This window comes from Osmerus mordax, chromosome 4 (assembly GCF_038355195.1).
Source record: "Osmerus mordax isolate fOsmMor3 chromosome 4, fOsmMor3.pri, whole genome shotgun sequence".
In the NCBI taxonomy this organism is placed as follows: domain Eukaryota; kingdom Metazoa; phylum Chordata; class Actinopteri; order Osmeriformes; family Osmeridae; genus Osmerus; species Osmerus mordax.
Genome location: NC_090053.1, coordinates 4,661,486 through 4,684,032, shown reverse-complemented (window position 1 = coordinate 4,684,032; position 22,547 = coordinate 4,661,486). Strand labels below are relative to the sequence as shown.

The 22,547-nt window shown below is 46.0% G+C and overlaps 2 protein-coding genes and 1 long non-coding RNA gene across 3 annotated transcripts; 2 read left to right on the top strand and 1 right to left on the bottom strand.

Moving 5' to 3' along the window:
- The first annotated feature begins 5,925 nt into the window (after positions 1-5,925).
- LOC136942309 (uncharacterized) lies at positions 5,926-7,798 on the top strand. Its single transcript, XR_010876591.1, has 3 exons — positions 5,926-6,152; positions 6,240-6,333; positions 6,537-7,798. It is a non-coding gene; the product is annotated as an uncharacterized lncRNA (long non-coding RNA).
- Positions 7,799-9,218: 1,420 nt separating this feature from the next.
- On the top strand, positions 9,219-12,681 carry LOC136942608 (protein TsetseEP-like). Its single transcript, XM_067235593.1, has 2 exons — positions 9,219-9,352; positions 10,922-12,681. The coding sequence occupies exon 2, from the start codon at positions 10,930-10,932 to the stop codon at positions 12,058-12,060; it is 1,131 nt and encodes a 376-aa protein (XP_067091694.1). The 5' UTR covers positions 9,219-9,352; positions 10,922-10,929; the 3' UTR covers positions 12,061-12,681.
- Positions 12,682-14,006: 1,325 nt separating this feature from the next.
- Positions 14,007-22,357, bottom strand: terb1 (telomere repeat binding bouquet formation protein 1). Its single transcript, XM_067234176.1, has 21 exons — positions 22,315-22,357; positions 22,075-22,185; positions 21,765-21,893; positions 21,544-21,672; positions 21,369-21,429; positions 21,124-21,242; positions 20,822-20,950; positions 20,539-20,691; positions 20,254-20,385; positions 19,814-19,939; positions 19,503-19,660; positions 18,996-19,409; positions 18,389-18,873; positions 18,120-18,193; positions 17,823-17,921; positions 17,420-17,644; positions 17,164-17,250; positions 16,818-16,859; positions 15,289-15,431; positions 14,475-14,633; positions 14,007-14,372 (listed from the first exon to the last, which is right to left on the bottom strand). The coding sequence occupies exons 1-21, from the start codon at positions 22,355-22,357 to the stop codon at positions 14,316-14,318; spliced, it is 3,075 nt and encodes a 1,024-aa protein (XP_067090277.1). The 3' UTR covers positions 14,007-14,315.
- Positions 22,358-22,547: the final 190 nt, after the last annotated feature.

Below are 22,547 nucleotides of genomic sequence, written 5' to 3'. Positions count from 1 at the left end.
GAAGATGACTCAAATCTTCTCATGTCAAACTCACCTATGTGCATCTCCTCTCCTGATAAAAAAGCTCGTTTGCTTGCTGCTGTTATCAAATCTCCCCTTCTTATGTCCTTATCCTACATTCCCCAATGCTAGACACAGCACATATTCAAGGACTTCGAGATCTCAACTTTCATCCTGTCCATTATTCCATTGATCAGAATAAGATGCTGTTTTAAAATATCCCTTTAAAATAATTATTTAAAGACAATTAAGTGCTGTTCAGTGACGCCAGATGGGATGGGGGTCCACTGTTAAGGTATTATGTAGAGCGTTTAGTTCCGTCTTCTATCAGATAGTTAGGGGATGTTCTCGCAGCCTAATGGAAGATGCGTCTGCGGGTGCTGCTGTTTTCAAGAATGGGCACAGTTGGCGCGGACACTGTCAAGACAGTGCGCATGCCTCAATTTACGTCGATTGTAAAATATTTCCTCGACATGTTTTTAAAACCAGAAACTTTGATCTACTTTTGGTTTGCTGCTTATCTGTTGCAGCCCAATTATGCCAAATGAATATAATTAACCTTTTTGAAAATACCCTAACTCGCCTACAATCACACAACCATCTGAGCCAAATACAAATTAGGCATAAATCAGAGGGCACAATTTCTGAGCCACTGCACGTGTTGCTATGGGAACCTTGCTGGGGTCTTGTCTTTCACATTTAAGGCAATCAGGAAGACAATGAAAACTGTGGTGGCAGAGGAATCAGGGACCTTAAATGAGAAAGAGACTTGCAGAAAACCTAATCTGTAATTGTCTAGTGCACCAGCCCCACCAGCAGTATAAGTGTATTTCATCTCCTCTGAAACAGTATGGAGAGAAACACTCAATGAAATATATTGTTCCCATGAACTGGTGTATTACTACAATCAAATAAGTCCTCTTGTGAAAAACCAATGACTTACTTATTGACCAAATCTTTCTTTTAGCCTGGAAGTTTTCTCATTGTCTTCACATATTTTCTGGAGTAATTTAAACGCACATATACTCACATACATGTTGATTTGTGAGAAATACAGAGTTTGAAGAATAATATATATATATATGTGTGTGTGTGGGTTTAACTAAACAAATCAGCCATTTCATAATTGTTCATTACATAATAATTGAGGTTGTAGTCTGTGTTATAGGTTACTCACAGTAAACAACCTATTTTAGGGACTTTGTTACATCTTCTATTGAGGAGCAGATGAGAAGCAGGACGATAAAGTACTATTCTAGTCACAGCCCCATATGACAACAGATTGCACAAAGAGACTGCAGACAGTTCCTCATTAGGAATACACAACAATGCACTAAACCTTAACAATCTATCCACAATGAAATCCATTGGAAAGATTTGTACGCCAGTCACTTTTGGGATTAATGGATTCAAGTCTATTCGATCTCCTCATCCCTGTTGGTTCTATCCCTTTGAATTGTCTCTGGACATTTGAATTTTCACTTTTTATTATTATATTCACTTTTCATTTTCTTCTCAGTTTATCCCTCGCTTGCATGGAAACAAAAGCTGGTTTTATCCATTTTCTCCACATGTGGCACTATGGGGTGCTGAGTGCAATTAAAAGCACAAAGTATAGTATTTGAAACACACACACACTTACATTTAATTATATTTTTCTTGCAGCTCTACTGTTCCAATCCTCGCTTCACCTTTGAGAGTACTGCAATGTTTGGCTGAAATTCTGATTTTTTTTATTAGTTGTATCACTCTTTTTCATTGTAAAAATGTCCACATTATTTCTACATTGTCAAATTAATGAATCCCTTGAAACAGTTCAAGAGAATATGTTTGATGAAACATTTCACAAATTGGATTTCCTTCAGTCAGTCGTTTAGAAAAGGAAAAGTGAGGGAAAACCACTCATTCAAGTTCAACAAGAAGTCACCCTGAACAGAGACATACTTTTCCTGGCAATGAAAGATCCATGAACACACAAACGCACACACACACATCTGTATACATACACACAGTCACATCCACAGTTGAAGCTAAGTTCATCCCTGTGCCTGGAATGGATAAGGAGCATAGGAGATGTGTAGTATCTCTATATCCCAATTCCTTGCTCTTTTAAAAGCACTGCACAACATACAGAATTAAGTGATGGCAAAAGTAGAGAGCTAAAAGAATTATTTTGGCATAGCTGATGTTGGTGAACAGTGCCATATTTGTATGCTAATACTGCTGCTTGTTTGGCATGCAGAACTCAGAGGACCCAGAGGACTCCCTCTGGTTGTCAGAAATACCTTTGATGTTGAGTGACTTCCTCTTGTTGCTCTGTATGTGTGTATATGAGACACAGATTGAGAGTAAGAGAGAGAGCGTGTTAGAGAGACAGTGAGAGAGATTATTGCCGTCATCTCCTCCCTTTAAACCTCCACTTTCTGCAACATGCATTTTAGTAGAAGAAGTACAAGATGTACCTTCTTCTCCAGTCCTATACAAAGGTTAAGCCATGAGATGTAATGCTTGTAATGCTTTTCTGACCAAGACAGCTGTTAAAGGCAGGTACTACATCACATGATCTTGTTTGAGAAGATCCCGGATCTGAAGACAGACATTTGACCCTCTCAGTCCAGCTGTGCAACAATCCATGCTGATGTAAACCCTCTATTCGGGGTCGCCCAGAATCGGGCGGAGCTGGTTCATGCAGGATGCAGTCAGTCAGCCTCACCATCACACCACGCAGTCTTGACCATAGATATATATAAAGGGTAGATGTCTTGTCCGCGTTGCCGGACAACGGAGTCGAACGTCCGCACATGGCGGCCATCTTGCTACCGTCAACTCGCTCACCCATAACATTGTGTTGATGCTACATGTACTATGTATGGGTGAGCGAGTTGACGGTATCAAGATGGCCGCCATGTGCGGACGTTCTAGACTCCGCCGTACGACATCTAGCCTTTATACTGTATATATCTATGGTCTTCACACTCCCACTTTACAGCCAGGAAGCTCTTTTTAAGGCCAGGGAGTCTCCCGCAATCCGACATTATGCCACGGATGTCGAGACAATGTCCAAGTGGGTTATCGGCAGAAAGTCGGAGCAAGCATTCTAGACTAGGGAGTCAGGTGGCTGAGCGGTGAGGGGATCGGGCTAGTAATCTGAAGGTTGCCAGTTCGATTCCCGGTCATGCCAACTGACGTTGTGTCCTTGGGCAAGGCACTTCACCCTACTTGCCTCGGGGGAATGTCCCTGTACTTACTGTAAGTCGCTCTGGATAAGAGCGTCTGCTAAATGACTAAATGTAAATGTAAAGCAGAACCATATATGCCAAGACAATGTGTTTGTTTTGTCAATGAAGTGTCTTATAACTTACTACTGAGTCTTCCTGCCTGAACCAAGTAGCTAAACAGTTAACTCACCAAAAAGAAAGTGAATTAAAAACCTAAAAGGCCTAAACCCAGATGTTCTGGAGTCTTGGGCTGCTGCTACAGACAGGGGACCATCTGCTTGCCTGAAAGTACATCTCATTAGTGAGATGCCTCCATGTCTACATCCAAATCACAACGAAAATCTCTCTCATGGTACCATCCCACCCTCACCTCTCTGCCTCAAGTGCCCTAATGTTCCTGGTTAAACGCAGGGTTTGCATCTCTGGGAGGTGGTGTGTGCGTGTGTGTGTATTCATGCCTCCACTGAGATTACTTGCCCGTCGACCCTAACCTCACTTATTCACACCATATGGCAAAGCACTACAACCATCATCCCTTCACCAGATGGCCAATGAGGGAGACCTTTACTCAGAACAGGGTTAAGCCTTGACGACTCCCGACAGATTAGTCAGGATACCTCGTGAGCAATTCGACACATAGAAGTGAAAGGGATCCACCAGAGAAGACAGTATGTGGGTTAGGGTTAGGAAGAAAGGTGATGGAGGGGGAGAGAAAAGAAAGGGCTCCTAAAATTTGGAAGAGGCCTTAGTGAGATTAAATGGTACTGATGTTGCCATAATGCAAATGCATGTTAACACTCTGTATGGGAGCCGCCCCAACTATCTCATACACATAGGATTTGGCACAGTATGTTTACCATAGTCTCATGTTCAAGACAACTCACGCATGTTTTCAAGTCTGAGTAGTTTACACGCATGAATGAATCAGGTTTCCCCACTGCATTCACTGATTAAACAAGGATTAAAGAGCACAATCACTTTAATGTTTTGTTTCTGTTTTCTATAAGTATTCATTTGTCTGGAAAAAAAGTCAAACCTACAGCACACTATAAACTCAGATGTTTACAACTGTGCATTACCACTGCATAGTAGTGATATATGTGAATAGTGAACATAAAGTAGCATATTCCTGGGAGGTTAACCCATAGATTGGACCTGAATACAGTCATCTTACAAAACTGTCAATTGTGAATCTAGAATGGTACAGCCAAATCAAACGGAAATCCCCCCCCCCCCCCCCCCACCTCCCTGTGGGCTCTGATCCTGAAAGAGTTTAATCAGAAAGAACTGGCAGAGCAAGAACACAGTCTCTCAACAGGAAACAAGGATGCACATCAGAGCAGTTTCTAAAGCGTGATTACACGCCATTCCTAAAATGCCTTATGATTGAATGCTCTGAAAAACTGACATAAAATAGTGCGTGTTTCTGGTCTTTAAAATTATATTTTCCGCTCAAGTCTTTTTTTTTCTCTCTTTTTTTTTTTGTTAGTCAAATATACAAAGCTGGTCTTTGCAATCAAAGCCTAAGCACTTCTGGTAAGGGTTTAGGGAAATAATTAAAAAGCTGGTGAAACTGAGGAGAGAGGACAAGGCCAGCTTTAGGGCACATGAAGAGAGAGAGAGAGAGAGAGAGAGAGAGAGAGAGAGAGAGAGAGAGAGAGAGAGAGAGAGAGAGAGAGAGAGAGAGAGAGAGAGAGGGGGGGGGGGGGAATGTAAGTGAAATGGGTGTGAATGGGCGCACATTATATAACTGAACACAAAATTATTTCATTAAAATGTTAAAAACGGTGAACATATGCAAAACACATTTAGTGTATTCCGTAACATTTAGTCTTCAAATAAATGTTACCAGTTGCAAAACAACTGTTCAATGTTATTTGTAATTACCTTCACTGTGCTTGAAACAGTACATAGTGTTTAGTCCTTCCAAACTACAGCGCCAGAACAGAAGAGGCTGCGTTAATGTGGTCTGGACTTTGAGGAGGAGGGTCAGTGTCAGAAAAAGAGACCAAGTGAAACAGAGTTCTTTCCTCACGGCCCAGGAAGACTGCCATTCTCACACAATTACTGTCCCATCTAGCCTACCATCTACGTATCACACACACTGTGTGATGTGTACATTGCAAAAACTCTGTTGTAGTAGCCTATTGGGGTTCACGACTGGAGTCCATTTAACTTTTTTTGGTATAATTTGAAATTAACGTGTTTGTTTAAAAGAGACATTGCCACCATCTGGAGAGTATGCTACACTTCTATAAGTATTTTTAGCGCTGGGAATAATATGATTAGAAAGTAACGCTTCATCAAAAGTATGATAACAGAAGGAAATGGATAAAAGGCCGACTAGTCGGATAAACCTACATGGACTTAATCAGCCCTTCTAAAATGAATATGCCGTGTTTTACCTAAAAAATTCAAATAAAATGCTGGCGTTCTTTATCAGAGATATAGAATTCTGGCGTGCAATGACAGCAGTCTGCCATGGTGGGATTTATGGTGTAGGCCTAATTGGGGTATTCATTGAATGGTTTATTTTAGCATAACCAGCCATTGCCAAAGAGCACTTCTTCAGTACTCCTACCTTATACTCTTTGCCATGACTCTGAGCATAACGAGGGCGTCACCTATCAGTTACACTTTTCGACCACTTGGTGGCGCTAACTGCTAATGTACGTCAGTGTTCTTCTGTGGTTGTTCTGGGCTCTAAAACAATGTTTTCCACTTTTCGCTTATGGCAGTGAAATAAAGAACAATTTATGTTTTGTACACTGTAGCGTATTTACAAATTGTGTTGTTACTTTATTACATGACAGAAAAACCAAGGCAACTGCCATCCTGGATGGCTGTGGAGGAGAAAGTAAAAGTAAAATCGGAGGAACACTGTCGCGAACAGAGCACAACAAGGAAGAGAACAAAGAAGAAATTAGCTGGGAGGTAGGCACTTCCACTGTTGGCAACTTATAAACAGTTTATGTACAGTCCCTATTTATGTAAAACTAATCCACGTTTGTCTGTGTCCAGAACTGTTTATTACTGCATGAACGAAAAGGAGCTTGTTGAAGCAGCCATTGCTTATCTTGGGAACAACGCCACCGGAGAAAAACAACCTCAGCAGGTGGCGCCGTTTCCTCCACTTCAACAAATGTATCAGACAGAACAAAGCGTAAATAGAGCTGGTCATTTTGGAAGGGGACTGTATGAATTCCAATATGTTCATTGTTTACATGGTTTTATCATTCAGAGAAGCTGGTTGGAGAACAGTAGAGTTAGAGTGGGTCTACAGCTATGTCCTCTGAAGTATTCTTCTTTCCAAATCAGGTCACTGTGCCCAGCCATGTAAAGACTAAGGATAGCTTTACCAAAGACAAGAGGGTTTTTGATCTACAGGTCGTAATGGAGTCGTCAGACTCTGAAGTCCAGGAGAGGACACGTGCATCAGAGACAGACATAGACATTGTTGAGGAGAAAACTCTCCCCTACCCTAGCACCAGCCTCCCAGAAGAGCTGCCAGGGACTGGGGGTCAAAGTAAAGGACCAGGGGAGGATTACAGGAGCCTGGTGGACCCCAGACTAGAAAGAGAAAAGCCAGAGGGACACTCACTGGCACTCTCAACTGCTGCAGACGACGATGGCCTTCAGCTTGTTCGAGATATTTTCTTCACCTGAACTTCCTGTCAACACTGTGAATGCTGTTTGTGTTCAGTAAGAATGTGTAGTCTAAGAGTTGTAGGGGAATTTTTGTTTTACAACAGAACCTGATGCAGAAGTTATATTTTTATTTGACAGAAATTTTAGAACAAACACTGATACATCCCAAAAAGTTCATTTTGTAACATCAAACAATGAGTTCTGGAAACGGAGCTGTAATGTATTTGCATATACATGTATTAATACCTATATTACTTTGCATAAATTGAAATCAAAAAAAGTTTGACGCGTTATTTAAAGTACATGTAAATAAAACGCTCTCAATTTTGGATGCATGTTGCGTAAAACTTGAAACAAAACACACACAAATATCTGAGTACAGTTAAGTACCCTAAAGTGCTTCATGTTGTTCAAATGCATAATCTTTACAGATTGTAATTTTTCTCAGTCATCACCTGCTTCCTCACTGACATCCACGTCAACCGGGCAGCTATGGCTAGCTCCACACACACCCCAACACAGACGTAGAACCCAGCTGTCAAGCTCTCCATGCTTACATAGGCCCAATGAAGGGTCATAAACACAGAGAGCCCCAGTAAGGTCAGTAGGCTGGAGGCAGTCTGGCAGACCAGACTGACCCACAGCAGCCCACCCTCCTCACAGCACACAGCAAACAGAAAGGCCAGGAGGGCAAATGGCACCAGCACCAGGGGAGTGTACAAGCTCAGAATGACTGTCACCCTGGCAATGTTAGTGTTTACTTTACTGGCGTCTCCCACGTCATAGTTATGATCATTGCAGAACAGGCCATCTTGTCCCCTGTGGCAGAAATTGAAGGGGCTGATGAGTGCTTTGGTGGAGCTGATAAACAGGCCGTGCAACAGCAGGAGGACATAGAGCATCTGGGCGAGTAGGAGCAGGAGGAGAAAACACACGAAAGACCTGCAGCAATCCCGCTTCCCCAAAGGCTTCATGTCTCTGTCCTGTTGAAGCAAGGTTATAAATTAACAAATACTAGTTGATCAATTGTGTCTTTGATAATGATTTACTGCTTATGAGCCTTGAAACAGTTGGCTACCTAATATTAACCCTAGCCTACTGCTTGCAAACACCCAAATTGCCACACAGTCGTTTTCATTTGAGAGTAAAACATCAGGCGTGGAAGCATATTAGGCCATATACAATAAGCATATATGTTCAACAACGATTTGGAGAAAACCATCGAAAATTAACATTAAATGTAAGGCCTATCTGTAATTACCTTGGAATTTCTACTTCTTGTAGCTGTTGTATTAATGTTCTTAACTTGCCGCGAGAATGTATTCAAGTGTTGAGGTATATTTTGATAGCTTTACCTACAACGGACTCGTAAAAGTAGTTTGTAGTTTCACTTTTAACTTACGTTGCAAGCTAATGTTCAATGTATCAGCTGAGCAAAGCAGCTGACTAGCTTGCGTTTATGACTAAACGCAACTCACGTTAATCCAATGCGTTATCTGTTAGAATGAAATGAAAATGTTGATGAATTTGGAGTTTCTGGGGATTACCCAGTCTCCACAATCCTGTACCATTACCCTGTTGTTTGCTTAGCCAGTCCCTTTCCAGAAGATTTCAAGCATCTGTATCGACAGATTCTGTAGCCTACTACGCCTACATTAATCTTGCCACATCTTAATAACACTGCTCCAGATCACTGGTTATGGCCAAACTACAATTTTCTACCAATCTCAATTATTCTGATTTTATATTTTTTTTGGTTTAAAACGAAATAGACACATAAGCAGCGATATTCAAGGCGAATAAAAGCCTAAGGAAAAGGATCTTGTAGCATGAAAAACTGGAATTTTAGTTCATTGGTTAGGAAGTCAAGCGTGCAGATTTATGTCTGTCAACAATCTGTTGAGGCAGGAATGTTACGTAATATTGCACATCTAGACACATCGCTTTTTGTAAGATGTAGGCCTAAGCTATCGTGCAACCGTCCAAATATGTTAAATCACTTTCTCAAAGCAAGCTGATCGGCAATACAAAATAAATAGCCTATACGTAACGTAAATAAACCCTTAGCTTGATGCCAAAAGTTTAAATTGAGTGCTCACATTGTTTAATCTTGGCAGTCATATGAAACTCAATCGACTGTCCAGACGAAAAAATGGTTGGGGAAGTTACACACAACATGCATAGTCGAGGGAGAGATGAGGAAAGGAAGCCTGTTTGGATGATTGGGATTGTGCAGTAAACTATCCGGGTCTACCCACCTCCTCAGCATAAGGTGCACGAGCGAGAGGGGCGCGCTTATCCAAAGAGACAACCTCAGTCGCTTTTACGATGCCCCCCCCCCCCCCCCCCCCTTCCCTTTCCCTGTCGCGCGCTCTGTCAATTCGTGCGTGCCTCGCCAAGTAGTGAGAGCACAAGAAGACCTCCCGACTCTCGCCCTCTTTTACAGCTCAACTCGCTTTTTATTCCACTGCAAATAGGATAATACGGTTGGTGACTTCATTCTCTTAAATCGTCTTTATACGCTCTCAATGATTATATTTTATATGTTTCTGATTCATTGTTTTATGTAATGGGTCTGATTTACCAAAGGCTGTTCCAGCTTGTTCAGCACGATAGGGAGGCGGGGTCGCCTCCAAGGGCTTCTTTGTTCTTTCTCCGTTCAATTTAATCTCATACGCGTACATATTGTGCGCTCTTTCAAACACTAATTAACAGCAATTAATGCGTTCCTCTAGCCGGGGATGTCACAGTTTGTGATACTTTAATGAGGTGTCCGGAGTCATCTGTTATCTGTGGGTGACTCGTGTTGTTCCTAATGGACGGGAGCTGGAAGGTGTGGTTAATTAACTTTGGAAGAAAAAAAATCGAATATTTTTCATTTCCTAACCACCAGTTTTTTTTTTACAGTGCGCTTCAGTGAAAATTCTAACTCAATTCGAAAGACTAGATTTCATATTTTATTTAAAAAACAATAGACACAACTTGGGTTGGAGATTCGTGAAGGGAGTCCAGGAGTCCAACCTGGGCTCCGGAAGAAGTGTGTAAAGTCGCGTGCAATTTGCTGTGAATTGTGAGGTTTAATTTCTCTGCAGCGGGTTTGATTTATGGTCGCATGCACCCGCGTACCCCATGAACATGTACATATCACGCACGTGCGCTTGCAGCGCGGCGCGCCCACTTCGGGCTTCAATAGTATAGAGAACACGTGATACCCGTTCGGGAAGAGAACATTATGTTCTAATGCATAGATCCTCAGTGCGCCTTGTTGCCATTTAATAAGACTTGTTAGACATATTAACACAATAATTAGACATGTTTTGACAAATCTACCCCATAAATGACGATGTCATGACTTTCTAATATTTTGTTGGATAGTTCTTGCCTTTCAAAATTAAGCTTGCATAAAGGGTACTTGGTTACTCTTTAAATCTTTCCTTCTGTCAGTTGGTACCATTATTGATTCACGACTTCAAGTCTTGGTCTTTAGAAACATTTTGTTCTAGCACACGTTGAACACCATGGACAACACAGTCAGTCAAGTTCCCCATGGTTGGTTACATAATCCTGTGTATGGACACCTTGATGCTTGAAGTTGATAAACCACTTTTGGAAGTCTCCTCCTACTCTTTGAGGCACATGGAACAGTGTGTTCATTTTTTGTGTTTTTTTTTTGGTAGCCTTTGTGTATCATGTCAGTAATAAGCAATGGAAAACAGTACTGTATTGCGCCTTAGTAAAACCAATCAGGGTCAACACAGGGAAATGTGACTTCTAATGTATGATGCAATGTAACCAAATACAGAATTGTGGGAAACCTGTTTCCTCTTGATAAATGCAAAATACATATTTTCTAAGTTTTAATAATAGTACAGCATAGCCACCTTATTTTGAGGTTAGGTATCTCAATCAGTCCAGTATGGCCCTTGGAAACCAAACAAACACACAGGTTTGTCATGGGGACCCGATTGTTTGTGCCGTAACTGTTGAATATCAAATTTTTCCACCTCAGTAACTGGCATTAACATAAGTAAAATATTCCCCCCCCCCCTCCTCAGGTGTTGCCATGGGAAACAGGTTCAGCAGGAGACGGGACGGCCCGGCTAATGGAGCCGAGGCCCCAGCAGCAGAGGAGAAGGCTGCAGATGAGCCAGTGGCCACCCCCCAGGCAGAGGCGGCCCCAGTGAGTCAGGAGGTCCAGGAGGCCGGGAAACCGGCAACCCCCATTGAGGAGCCAGTGGCGGCAGCCATTGCCGAACCTGTAGTCGAATCAGTACCAGAGCCAGTCGCAAAGGCGGAGCCTGAGCCCAAGTTGCCTGAGCCAGAGGCCCCAGTTGCTTCAGCCCCACTGGTAGATCTCACCCCGGAGCCAGTGGCAAAGGTCGAGGCTGAGCTAGTGGAAGAACCTGCCCCTCCACCCCCAACCCAGCCAGAACCAGAACCCCTGGTCTCACTCAGCAAGGTTCCCGAACCTGTTGCAGAACCAGTCCCAGAGCCTGTTGCAGAACCAGAACCAGTCCCACAGCCTGTTGCAGAACCAGTCCCAGAACCTGTTGCAGAACCAGAACCAGTCCCAGAGCCTGTTGCAGAACCACTCCCAGAGCCTGTCGCAGAACCAGAGCCACTCCCAGAGCCTGTCGCAGAACCAGAACCACTCCCAGAGCCTGTCGCAGAGCCAGTCCTAGTGTCTGTTCCAGTGCCAGAAGCAGTTCCAGAGCTCCTCACCCAGGAGCTTCTCCCTGAGCCAGTCCTGTCAGAGCCTCTCTTCTCCTCAGACCCCTTGGTAGACCTGGCAGTCCCAGAGATCACTCCACAGCTGCTCGATGCTTCTCCCTCCCCAACCTCAGACCACGCCCACAGCCCAGAGCCAGCCTATCCTGATGTGCCCACAGATCTCCCGGGGGAAGAGGAATGCCTCGACAGCATTGAGGCTGCAGTGAATTCCGTTCCTGTCCCTGAAGATCCTAAGGAATCCTGGGAATCTCTGGAGAAGCCACTTGAGCAGGAGTGTGTCGGCGGAGCTGAGAATGTGGAGCAGCTCCTGTTTGATATCAACACCGACGTTGGTGACAGCGGACTCCTAAAGCACTTAGACGTGACAGGAAATGATCTTGTCAATGACCTCCTGGCCAACGACATCGGAATCCCAGACGACATTCCCATCGCTGACGGCAGCCCCTCCAATGAGCTGATGTGAGCCAACTGAGGCGGAAGCAAAACGCAAAAAACAAACAGGAGGGGAGGAAAAGGACAATGACGATCAATCTGAAGACGCTGTGAAGGAGATCCAACAACAATGAAACTAGTACTTTAATGTTCGTCTTAAAAGGCTAAAGGGAAAATAAACAACCAGCTTCTTGAGGAGACAGTGATGTAGGCGTGCAGCACTCCGCTATCGGTTTAAGACAAGTTAATACTTCTATGTCAATGCCTTCTATGACTGTAGGTTAATAAAGGGATCTCTGGTGAAAGTAACAGCCACTGGCAGGGCAGGAGAGGGAGTGCAGAAGACCAGTCAACCTTTGAGCCATATAGACATAACACTGCATAGCAGAACACAAGTGTCCAGTTAACAATGTATGAAAAGACAAGATGTTTGCCTTGGTGTGTACGCCTGATGAATTGTAACTACGTCTGAATTGGCCTATATGCTATGATACTCTCGTGCTTGGACTCTCTCTTTCTCTTGTATTCTTCTCTAACTCTGTGAAATGGAGGAAGTGACCTTATTCTATTTTCTCGTTGGTGAGAAGTGGTGAGGAATGTAAAGTTAGTGATGGCTTGGTCGTGAAAATAAAATAAGAGTTGTTCCACCTCATGGATTCTTTTTTGTTCATGACACTTGTATTGAGAGAAAAACAAAACAAATAAACAACACATCCTTCAGTTAAGAGGGTAAGGGAGTGCTAAGAAATTGTACAGTGAAAGGATGGTTATTGAAACCTGTGGCCATTTTGGCCCACAATCTAGAATGTCAGCCGATGATTTAAAGCCTTTTATCACAAGTTAATGGTTAGTTCAGTCAATGATAAATCGACAGATTTCAAGGCCCATGTGTTTTCTGTTCCCTATGAGAGTTTACTCACCCTAGGCCTTTTTATTCAGGCACACATGGATCCCTTTTAGCAGAGGGACACCCTTACGCCATCTTACATAACACGATTTCAACCCACACACGCAAGCGTGTGTGCGAGCTTAGGATGTTCACATTCACATACATGTGCGCGCACGCACGGGGAACTCAACATTCCTGCCCACACCAATGCGGAACATACATTGTGCACACAAGAGCCTTCTTACAGGCTGAATTGGCGGATGAATGTGGGGGTTAGGGGAGGAGGGGGGAGGCTGCATTCTTTCCAAAGGAAGGGGGTTTTCAAGGGGGTCTAGGTCAGAAGTCTCTAGTGTGACTATGCTACAGTGCATGTGAAATCTGCTCTTCCCATAAATCTCACACCACTACTCTCTCCCCCACGTTTACCAAGACTCTGCCTCTGTATCTCCCAAGAAGTGCCTAAGTAAAGAGGCACAGTACATTTTTGAGGTAGATTAAACGTTGAAGGGAAAAATGTAGCTCTAAGGACTTGGTTTCTCTCTGCCCTCTCTCTCATATATAGTAACTACCACCATCTGTGTAGCAGCTCCTATCACAGTACACTGACACACACCGTCAATGGATATGGCACACAGAGTTAAATACACACCCTATCCAAACACATTGATCAAAGTCAATTCTGCATTTTCTACTGCATGGATGAGATTCTGTAGTATTTATATCAACTCTGCACAGCAACAAAGGCCAGTTTTTCCAGTGTTGCTCGAGTCTACTACATCCAAACCCATGGTTATTTCCTATCTACTCTGTGATCCAGAATGATTTGCATAATATTCTGTACCCGCCAAATCTGAATATGGTTCTTGTTTTTGTGAAATGATACACTCTCACAGTATCTACACGTGCAGTGGAGAGGGCTGTATATATTGTTGTGTATGTGTTACGATGGTGAATAATGAAGTGGGGAAAGTTTTCCTCTGATGTAGAGCATCTGTTTCAGGGACTAATATAATTATGTGAGAAGTGTAAAACCAAATGATGATCTGACAATATCTACTAACAAACATGTTTTATTTAAACTAACAGCCTCAACAGACATTGTGCAATGTGTCATGACAGGAATCCCCACATTGCAAAAAAAACTATTCTACTCTAGGTATTATAAGGTAGGATAAGCACAGAACGCAATATATTTGTGCCAGACCTGACATAACCCCAAGCTTACTCATTTTACTAATAAACAAAATGTTTGTTACAGGCTCTTTACTGCTGTTAATAAAACAATAAACAAACAACTATACAAGGTATTATACTGTGGATCATTTACAATGGGTACAATGTTGCACACTAGATAAAGTCTCCCTTGTGCATGACTGCAGGTTTCTGACGGAGGGCAGTTATGAATGTGTTGCTCCAGGATCTCGTGGGTAGGTCACATCCTGCACCTGACCTCTCTGGGAGAAAACAGACAAAAGGGTTGAACAAGTGCAAATGGCATCATCAATTTGTTTTGATAATAGCAATGTCATAAAAAAATAAATAGGATTCATACATACTATCTGTAGGCGTCTGTATTTCATGGCCAGGTCCACATTGTTGCGTCCAGGATGGAAGGGATATGCCCACAAAATGGAATTCCAGGAAGGACCAAACTTCTTGACTCCTGATAGCAGATAACACAACTCTTCATGGGAGAAGTTCTTCCTTTCTCTCTTCTGAAGGAAGAAAGACAGAGAATGAGAGAAAGGAATTAAACAAGACTGAGAGGAGTGGACGGCGTCTCCCCATGTACAAATGATGAAAACGACGTGTTTATAGTCTACAACACTGACACTCTCCCAGACACACATTACATTTACATTACATTTAGTCATTTAGCAGACGCTCTTATCCAGAGCGACTTACAGTAAGTACAGGGACATTCTCCCCGAGGCAAGTAGGGTGAAGTGCCTTGCCCAAGGACACAACGTCATTTGGCCGGGAATCGAACTGGCAACCTTCAGATTACTAGCCCGCTTTCCTAACCGCTCAGCCACCTGACTCCCACACACACACACTATCGACCTAGTTTCTTCTCCTGTGTTACATCGCCTGGATCCTAGACCACAGGCAGCTCTGTAATCTATACATATTGTGCACTCTGCTCCATGCATTAACCTCAGTTTAGAGTGGCAGATTTGGAAACATTCTCTGCGTTCAACAGGACGCCAGACCAGAACGAAGACAGGGCCAATCAGCCCATCCCACCAAACCAAGACGCCTCAGAGGCCACGACTAATACTGCGTCTGCTTTTCCAGAAGAATGTCTGTGTTGAAGAGAGTGGATTGTACATACACACATGCACGCAAGGACACACACACACATCTTACAGTCATAGGGCATTCTTGCATAGACAGATGGGTCTGCTGTTCATCAATGGCACTGTCTCCACCATGATGTGTCTTCTGGTCTGGTGTGGACACCACAGAACATGAGTGTGTGTGTGTGTGTGCATGCATGTGGGCCACTTTGTCTGCGCGAGAGAAAGAGGGAGAGAAAGACAGATGTTACACGGCCGACTGTTAACAAAGATCAGTGGTTTCCTCAGTGTATGTCTCTAAACAGAGACAATCAGACGGGAGGAGGGACAACCCCCCTTTTCTCCCCGTCGCCCCTCGTTCTCTTCTTCACTGGAGTGATGTGACGTCACCCGTCACGCCTAATACAGCTGCCCCCAAACAGAACAATAGAGGAAGGATAAGAGCGCTTCTCTTGCCTCTATTGCTACTGCCCAGAAAGAGGGAGGGAGAGAAACAGAAAGAGAGAGAAAGAGAGAGAGAGGGGTGGGGTTGTACTGGACAGAGACAGAGGAGAGGGAATGGGAGAGAGAAAGAGAGAGAGAGAGAGAGAGAGAGAGAAAGAGGGAGAGAGAGAAAGAGCAAGAGAGAAAGAGAGAGAGAGAGAAAGAGAGAGAAAAAGAGTGAGAGAGAGAGAGAGAGGGGGGGGGGTAGGGAGCACCTCATAGGGCGACGGACAGTCTGGATGGAAAGAGCAAGAGAGACAGACCGACGGAAAAGAGGGTGTCGTATTTCAGACAATGGGTGTGAAAGGGAGTCGAAGGAGGCCGAGAGAGAGAGGGAGGGAGGGAGGGAGAGCCACTGTAAATCTCAAGAGAAGGAAAGTAGGCACACACAGAGGCCTGGAGCAGGACAAGACACACGAGCGTCACAGAGAGAGGCTCGACGGCAGAGTGTGTCTGAGGAGGAGAAAATAAGAGAGTGAGTGAGAAGGCTGAGTGAGTGAACAGAAAACGAGAGGAGGAGTTTGTAGATGTCAGGGGGGGGAAAAAGGGGGGGATGGGGATGGTCAAAATGAGAAACCCTCAGCCATTTTGGGACAGTAACTCTCAAAGTCTACAGCTAGCGGAGAATAGCAAAGGCTACCCAAGGCCTGATATAATCAGTCCGGAGCTAAGCTACAGCCCGGGCCTTTCAGGGGACACACTCATGTATATAGCAGGGCTGAGGGAGAGAACTAGTAGAGTAGCTTAGCGCTTCACTGCCTCACTCACAACTCTGTCAGCATCAGAGCACAAAAACACCCCAGAGTTTACGGCTGCTTGCCCTCAGCAGAGTTCTGATAAGCCCACAGTGGACTGGGTGTGAAACGGCTTTGTACAGCTGTGCTGCCCTCGCCGAGACCAGCTCTGGCCTGCGCTGTGAGAACACTGGCTCCAGTTCAACATTCCTGCAGCTCTCCGGCAGATCTACTGCCAACAACACACAGGAGAGGAAGGGTCCCACGGCAGCCCCCTCCCTCCCTCCCTCGCTCCCTCCCTCCCTGCCTCCCTCCCATATACGCACCACTGAGACCCTAATACTCGAAAACCCCAAACACTGATCTGTTCAACTGGACTTACCATCAGAGGGAACAGGCTTCTTCAACGGAGTGAGACTGACGTCTGTGACAGAAAAAAAGCGATCCAAAATAAGAGAGAAAAGGAGCGTGAGAGAGAGAGAGAGAAGGAGGGGGAGTGTGAGGAGGGAATGTCTGTGGTCAGAAGCGTCTAGTTGACATTTCTCGTTCTCTATGGTTTCGAGGTCGTCCGTCATTAAGCTGCCCAGTGAACATAACTGTTTACACGTCATATTCTCAACATTTTCAGCATGGAATAACGTCTCACGACGGCACCCCACACTGTTACATCATGTTACACTGTGACATGGAGCTCCAGGCCCATCCAGGACTGAGCAGGGGACTCTTACGGCTGTAGCGTCCAGCCCTGTGCTCTCCTCCCTGGGTGGACTGGCTCTTCTGCAGGCCACCTATCCGGATGGGGGTCAGGCGGATGTCTGCCAGAACACCACACACATCACTCACTCTCAATGGAATGTAAAGTCGCTCTGGATAAGAGCGTCTGCTGAATGACTAAATGTAAAGGCATTGTGTGTGCGTGTGTGTGTTTGTGTGGGGGTGAGAGAGACAGACATATTAGATCGGCACCTGAGTCAGGATTCCCACCTGTGCAGTGTTCCCAGTAGCGGAGTGTGTCTCTCCGTCTTGGTGGTGCAGTGGGTGTGGGTGCGTGTTCCTGCCTGCCTGCCTTGGGAAGGCCGTGGGGGCGGTGCTGTCGGTGCCTGTCGCTAGCCTCCAGCAGGGCTGCGTGCAGGTCACAGATGTGGTGACAGGAGCGCTGGAGGCCAGGGAACGTCCTACTGCTCACCTCAGAGAACCTCAGCACACAGCCTGGAGGAGCCACGACACACACACACACATCAGAACTACATCTCAGCACGCAGCCTGGAGGAGCCACGACACACACACACACACACACACACATCAGAACTACATCTCAGCACACACACACACTGGTAACGTGTGGGTGGACGTGTCAACACCAAATGCTTCCCGGGCCTTCTACTACCTGAGCAGCGATGTGTCGAGGGCTTGTGTGCGGGCTCTGGGGTCTCCAGGATCTTATGGATCTCACTGTCCAGCAGCTCTGAACACAAGGACAGAACATCTGAAAGAGAGATTGTGCGTGCGTGAGAGAGATAGAGAGCGGCATGCTTACTGAACTGCTAACTAGGTGGGTATATTCAATCCCACCAATCTTATCAGCCTCCTGTACTGTACTGTACTGTACATACTGTACAGAGAGCCCTCCTGTACACAACAAGCTGCCGTGAATAACAAACCTGTTCACTCCCATGTTTCCTACCTTCGTTGTCGATCCAGTTCTTGGGGCGAGGAGGTGCCCTGGGCTTAGCGGGGAGTGGCAGCTTGAACACCATGCTGAAGGGGATGGTGTGGGGGAGGGGGGGGGGGAGACAGATGTGTGACATAGCAGCAACAAGACTCACACAAACATGAGCTGGACTATAAAGTGGCGCTATATCTCTTTGGGAAGCCCATGGGGGTTCCCGAGTACACAGCCGGTCTACTTCCAGGCCGTGTATTTCTGTGGGGAGCTGAAGGGGCAGCGCTGACCTGTCGATGTCTGTTTTTCTGGCTCCCTCCAGTGGCGGGGAGGCGGAGGTGACGGCTGTTCCCGTCCCCCTGCAGACGGAGCAGCGCTCGTCCCTGTCCACAGGAGGTTGCCCTAGGTTACCAGCTGCGGCGTGGGCAGTGGGGGCTGACGTGGCATGTGTACGCGTCGGCTCAGCCATCCCATAATGCTCCGCCGGGGTGTGCGTGCGCACGTGAGGAGCTGAGGGTTTGAGGTACGAGCTCAGCCTCTCCCTCTCACAGCCTCGGCCCCTCTCCCTCCCGCTCTGCGTGCTGCTCTGTGTGTCTCGCTCCGTGGGCCTCTCCGCCCGTGCCCCGGCCTCTGTCTGAGCGGATGTGACGGAGAGCCCAGAGTCGTTTTCTCTCCTTTGGCTCGAGTGTGAGTGTGTAGGTGGCCTCCCTCGCTCCTTGCTGAGGGCTTCATGTGGTTCCACCCCGGCCTGGAAAATCTGCCTCCTGACCCGCTTCTGTCATAACAAAACAGGACACGCAAAAGGACAATTATATTCGTGTCTTATTAGAACAAGGTTGCGCAATGCATGGCTTTACCAGGAAGTGGGGTGGGCCAATGAAGACGTGGCTCACTCACCCCAGAGTTGGGTTCTGTGTCTCCACGCTGTTGTCTCCCCTCTCGCTGGTCTTCTTTTAGATCCGGCCTTCCTCTCCTCTCCGTCATGGGCCTACAGGGAGTCATGTCCTCCCTCCTCTCCTCAAACCTCCTCCCTCCTCTCTCTCTCCCTCCTCTCTCTCTCCCTCCTCCTTCCCTGTCACTCCGCTCGCCAGCGGTCGGGACGGGAGTCCGCTCGCCAGGCCTCCCCCGTTCCCTCTCTCCGTGGTTCCTCTTTCCCCTTCCTGGCTCCCCCCCTTGGGCTCCCCCCACCCACTGAGGCACGGGGGCAGGGTGGGACATTAAGGGAGGGGAGAGGGGTGAAGGTATAGCCTCCGCCAACCATTTTTCGAGGGTCTGCTGGTCCGGGGTCTCCCTCTCTTCCTCATACCTCCTCTGACGCAACCGAGAAACACAAACAGGATACACTCAGTGTGCGAGGTAGGTCTTTATAAAAGGGATCTGTCTAATTGATGCTGATGAAGTCACCTTGGCCTGCTCTCTCTCGAACTGCTTGATTTTGTGCAGCATCTCTGTGGCTGACCTCCAGCAGGCCTCCAGGTCCTCAGGGGTGTTCACTTGCCCAGCCTGGCCCTGCCTAGCCTGGCCATGAGCTTGCCCCAGGGCAGGGCCTCTGACGGAAACTGCTACAGGACAGAGGGACAGAATTCCCTAGTATGGCAACAGTTACGCAATCCTGCCGTTCAACCGATAAAAGATTCAAGTATGGTGGAATGGACTTTAAGTACAGGTCTATTCTGTCTGTTTTTGCCTCAGTGTGTGTGTGTGTGTCTTCTCACTGGCTTGTTTGCAGGTGTGCAGCAGGAAGGTGGCAGCTTTCCTCACTTCCTCGTTGTGAGCGTCGGTGAGCACGGAGATGATGACAGACAGCCCCCCACACTGCACCAGCTGAGACTGGTGCTCCTCTGCAGAGGGGGAAGACTTACTGAGACAGGGGGTCCTTTTGAACATGAGATCGATCAAGGCTTGAAACCTAGTTTCCACGACCGAAAAACCCCACATTTCTGGATGTGCATTCTAAAAGCGAGCATTAAATAAGTTAAATAAGTACAACTCCAAGCAGGTGTGATTGCACCAGCATGAGTATAAATGCACAAAAAAAAAGTGGTTGTGATTCCTACACGGAAAGGCCTGACCTGACCAGGTTTTCCATAGCCATAGGAGCCGTGCTAGGAAGTGAGAAGATAGGCAAATTGCACACAAACGCGCTTGGTCGTACCACAGGCTTCAGTGCAGTGTCCCAGGGCGAGGATGACAGACAGCTGCTCTCTGGGGTCCACGTTGGGGCTGGTCAACAGGGGGAGGAGCTGTTCCACCACACGGTGCCGAGCTAAGCCGGAAGCCAGGGCGGCTACACAAACGGAACAAGAGAGAGCGGTTTGGAGAGGGAGAAAGAGGACCCAAGAGAGACAAAGGAGAAGATATGAGGGAATGTGTCAAGTGAGGTGTCACATGCCATGTATGGCATGTGTTGGTGTGTGTTGTGTGTCGGTGTAGGACTCACGGTTGTCACTTATACAGGCTGACAGGGTCTTGGCCATTATACAGGACAGCTCACAGGCAAGTGGGCTTTGGGTTGCATTAGAGGATACTCGAATCAGTGTGAGAGTCAGAGTTTCCAGACCGCCCATTGATGAAAAACTCTCCTGAGCCAAATCTGAAATAGTAAAGAGAAAAAGAGACAGTGAGAGTGGAGGGGAAGTAAGTTGTTGTAATGAGAGCCGTCATTCAATACTGTACTGTTTACATTCAGTAGTTCCCTATCCCCCCCCCCCTCTCATACTCACTGTTGTTAGAGACAGTCATGGTTATGAAAAAGCAGATGGGCTGTACCAACTCAGTGCGGGGGAGAGCCATCTGCTGCAGCCAGACTCTGATCTGAGGAAATGCTGATACACAGATCATCTGACTCTCCTCTGAGAGGGGAAGGGGTTGAAAAGATGAAGTCAGTCCTCTTTCCTAATTTGTTTCATCCTCCACAACATAATACTCCAGTCGAATGAGACTGTCTTTTGTATACACACTAGGGAACGGGTCATATATCCACGGTACTAGTAACACATAGAACCAGACAGACAAGACTTCATACCGTTCTGGGGGTTGTTGACACAGCCACAGAGGGCGCTGGACACAGACTTCCACAGCTGGTGGAGCTGAGAGATGTTGGCAGGCTTCGCTGAAGCCTTGCTGGAGAGAGGGAAACGGGTCCTGCGTAGAGCAGAGGAACCATTCACAAACACGGAGAACTACTCAGAAAGATCTCGAAGGACACAGTGGTGAAGAGCACACTCTAAGACGACAGATATCTTGGGAGGGAGGTGTTCTGGCGTTTACCTGAAAAGGTCCAGCAGAATGTCCAGACAGCCGCTGGACTGAGCGAAAGTCTGTCCTGACCCTAGAGCCCAGAAGAACATAACAGGAGCCAGTAAGATTCACAGATGCCATCAGCAATATATAGACTTGCATCTCACACACTACGAAATGGAATATGATGACAAGTTGATCTTACTGTTGTTGGCAACCAGTACAGAGAGTAGATAAACAGCCACTCTCTTCAGCGTGAGGAGACAGTCCTGTGTCAGGCAGTCAGCCAGGTCTGAGAAAGTCTCTTTTCTGCACAGAGCTTGTTTACAGTACACTGCCAACACAAGAGGAGTTATGAGTAGGTGTCCATTGAAAGTCCCAACAATAGCAATAGCTCAACAAAACTAACAAATGAAACAAACACACCATTATTCTCTGCTAGCATCCCCAGAGTAAAGAGTGCTGTCTCCTTGACCTCACAGTGAGTGCTGGACTTGGAGAGGTTGTACACAAACACCACTCCTCCCATGTTTCTGAACAGGTCCACATTCTCCTCTTGAGATGGATTGATGGATAGAGAGAGAGAGAGAGAGAGAGAGAGAGAGAGAGAGAGAGAGAGAGAGAGAGAGAGAGAGAGAGAGGAAGAAAGGGATGGACACAGAAAACAAAATAACATAAGCAGCTACTAGCAAGCTAAAAAATATTGAGTGTGTGCTACTGTTCGAGTGTGTCAAACCTCTCTGTTGACAGATTGAGTAGATAGTGAGCAGAGCTTGTTTCTGTGAATCTGGGCAATCCATCTGATACTTCAGACATTCCAGCAACAGAGTCAGATCTGTTTTGGTGGCTGTAAGAGATGACATATTTTAAAGAGAAAACACAATCCCCAAAAAGAAGGCCAATCCAAAAGTTATACTGAAAGGTCACACAACTGTAACCTTAAGTCATACCTGCTAACTAGCTATCCTACACTCACCATGGTGATTACTTTTGCTGGTGACATCGCTGGTGACATCCATCCCTCTTAAAGCCTCAACCTGTAATTTTTCATGGAAGTAAACGTGGACATATAGTTAGCAAGATTCGGGTGTTGAGGTTGAGTTGTCTACCAGCAAGCTATCAAGCTGGCTAAAGTAGGGAGCAGCTAGCTTAAGTTGTCCTCCCTCGGACCTCACATTCATCTTGTCAATAAATTCTCCAAGATTACAA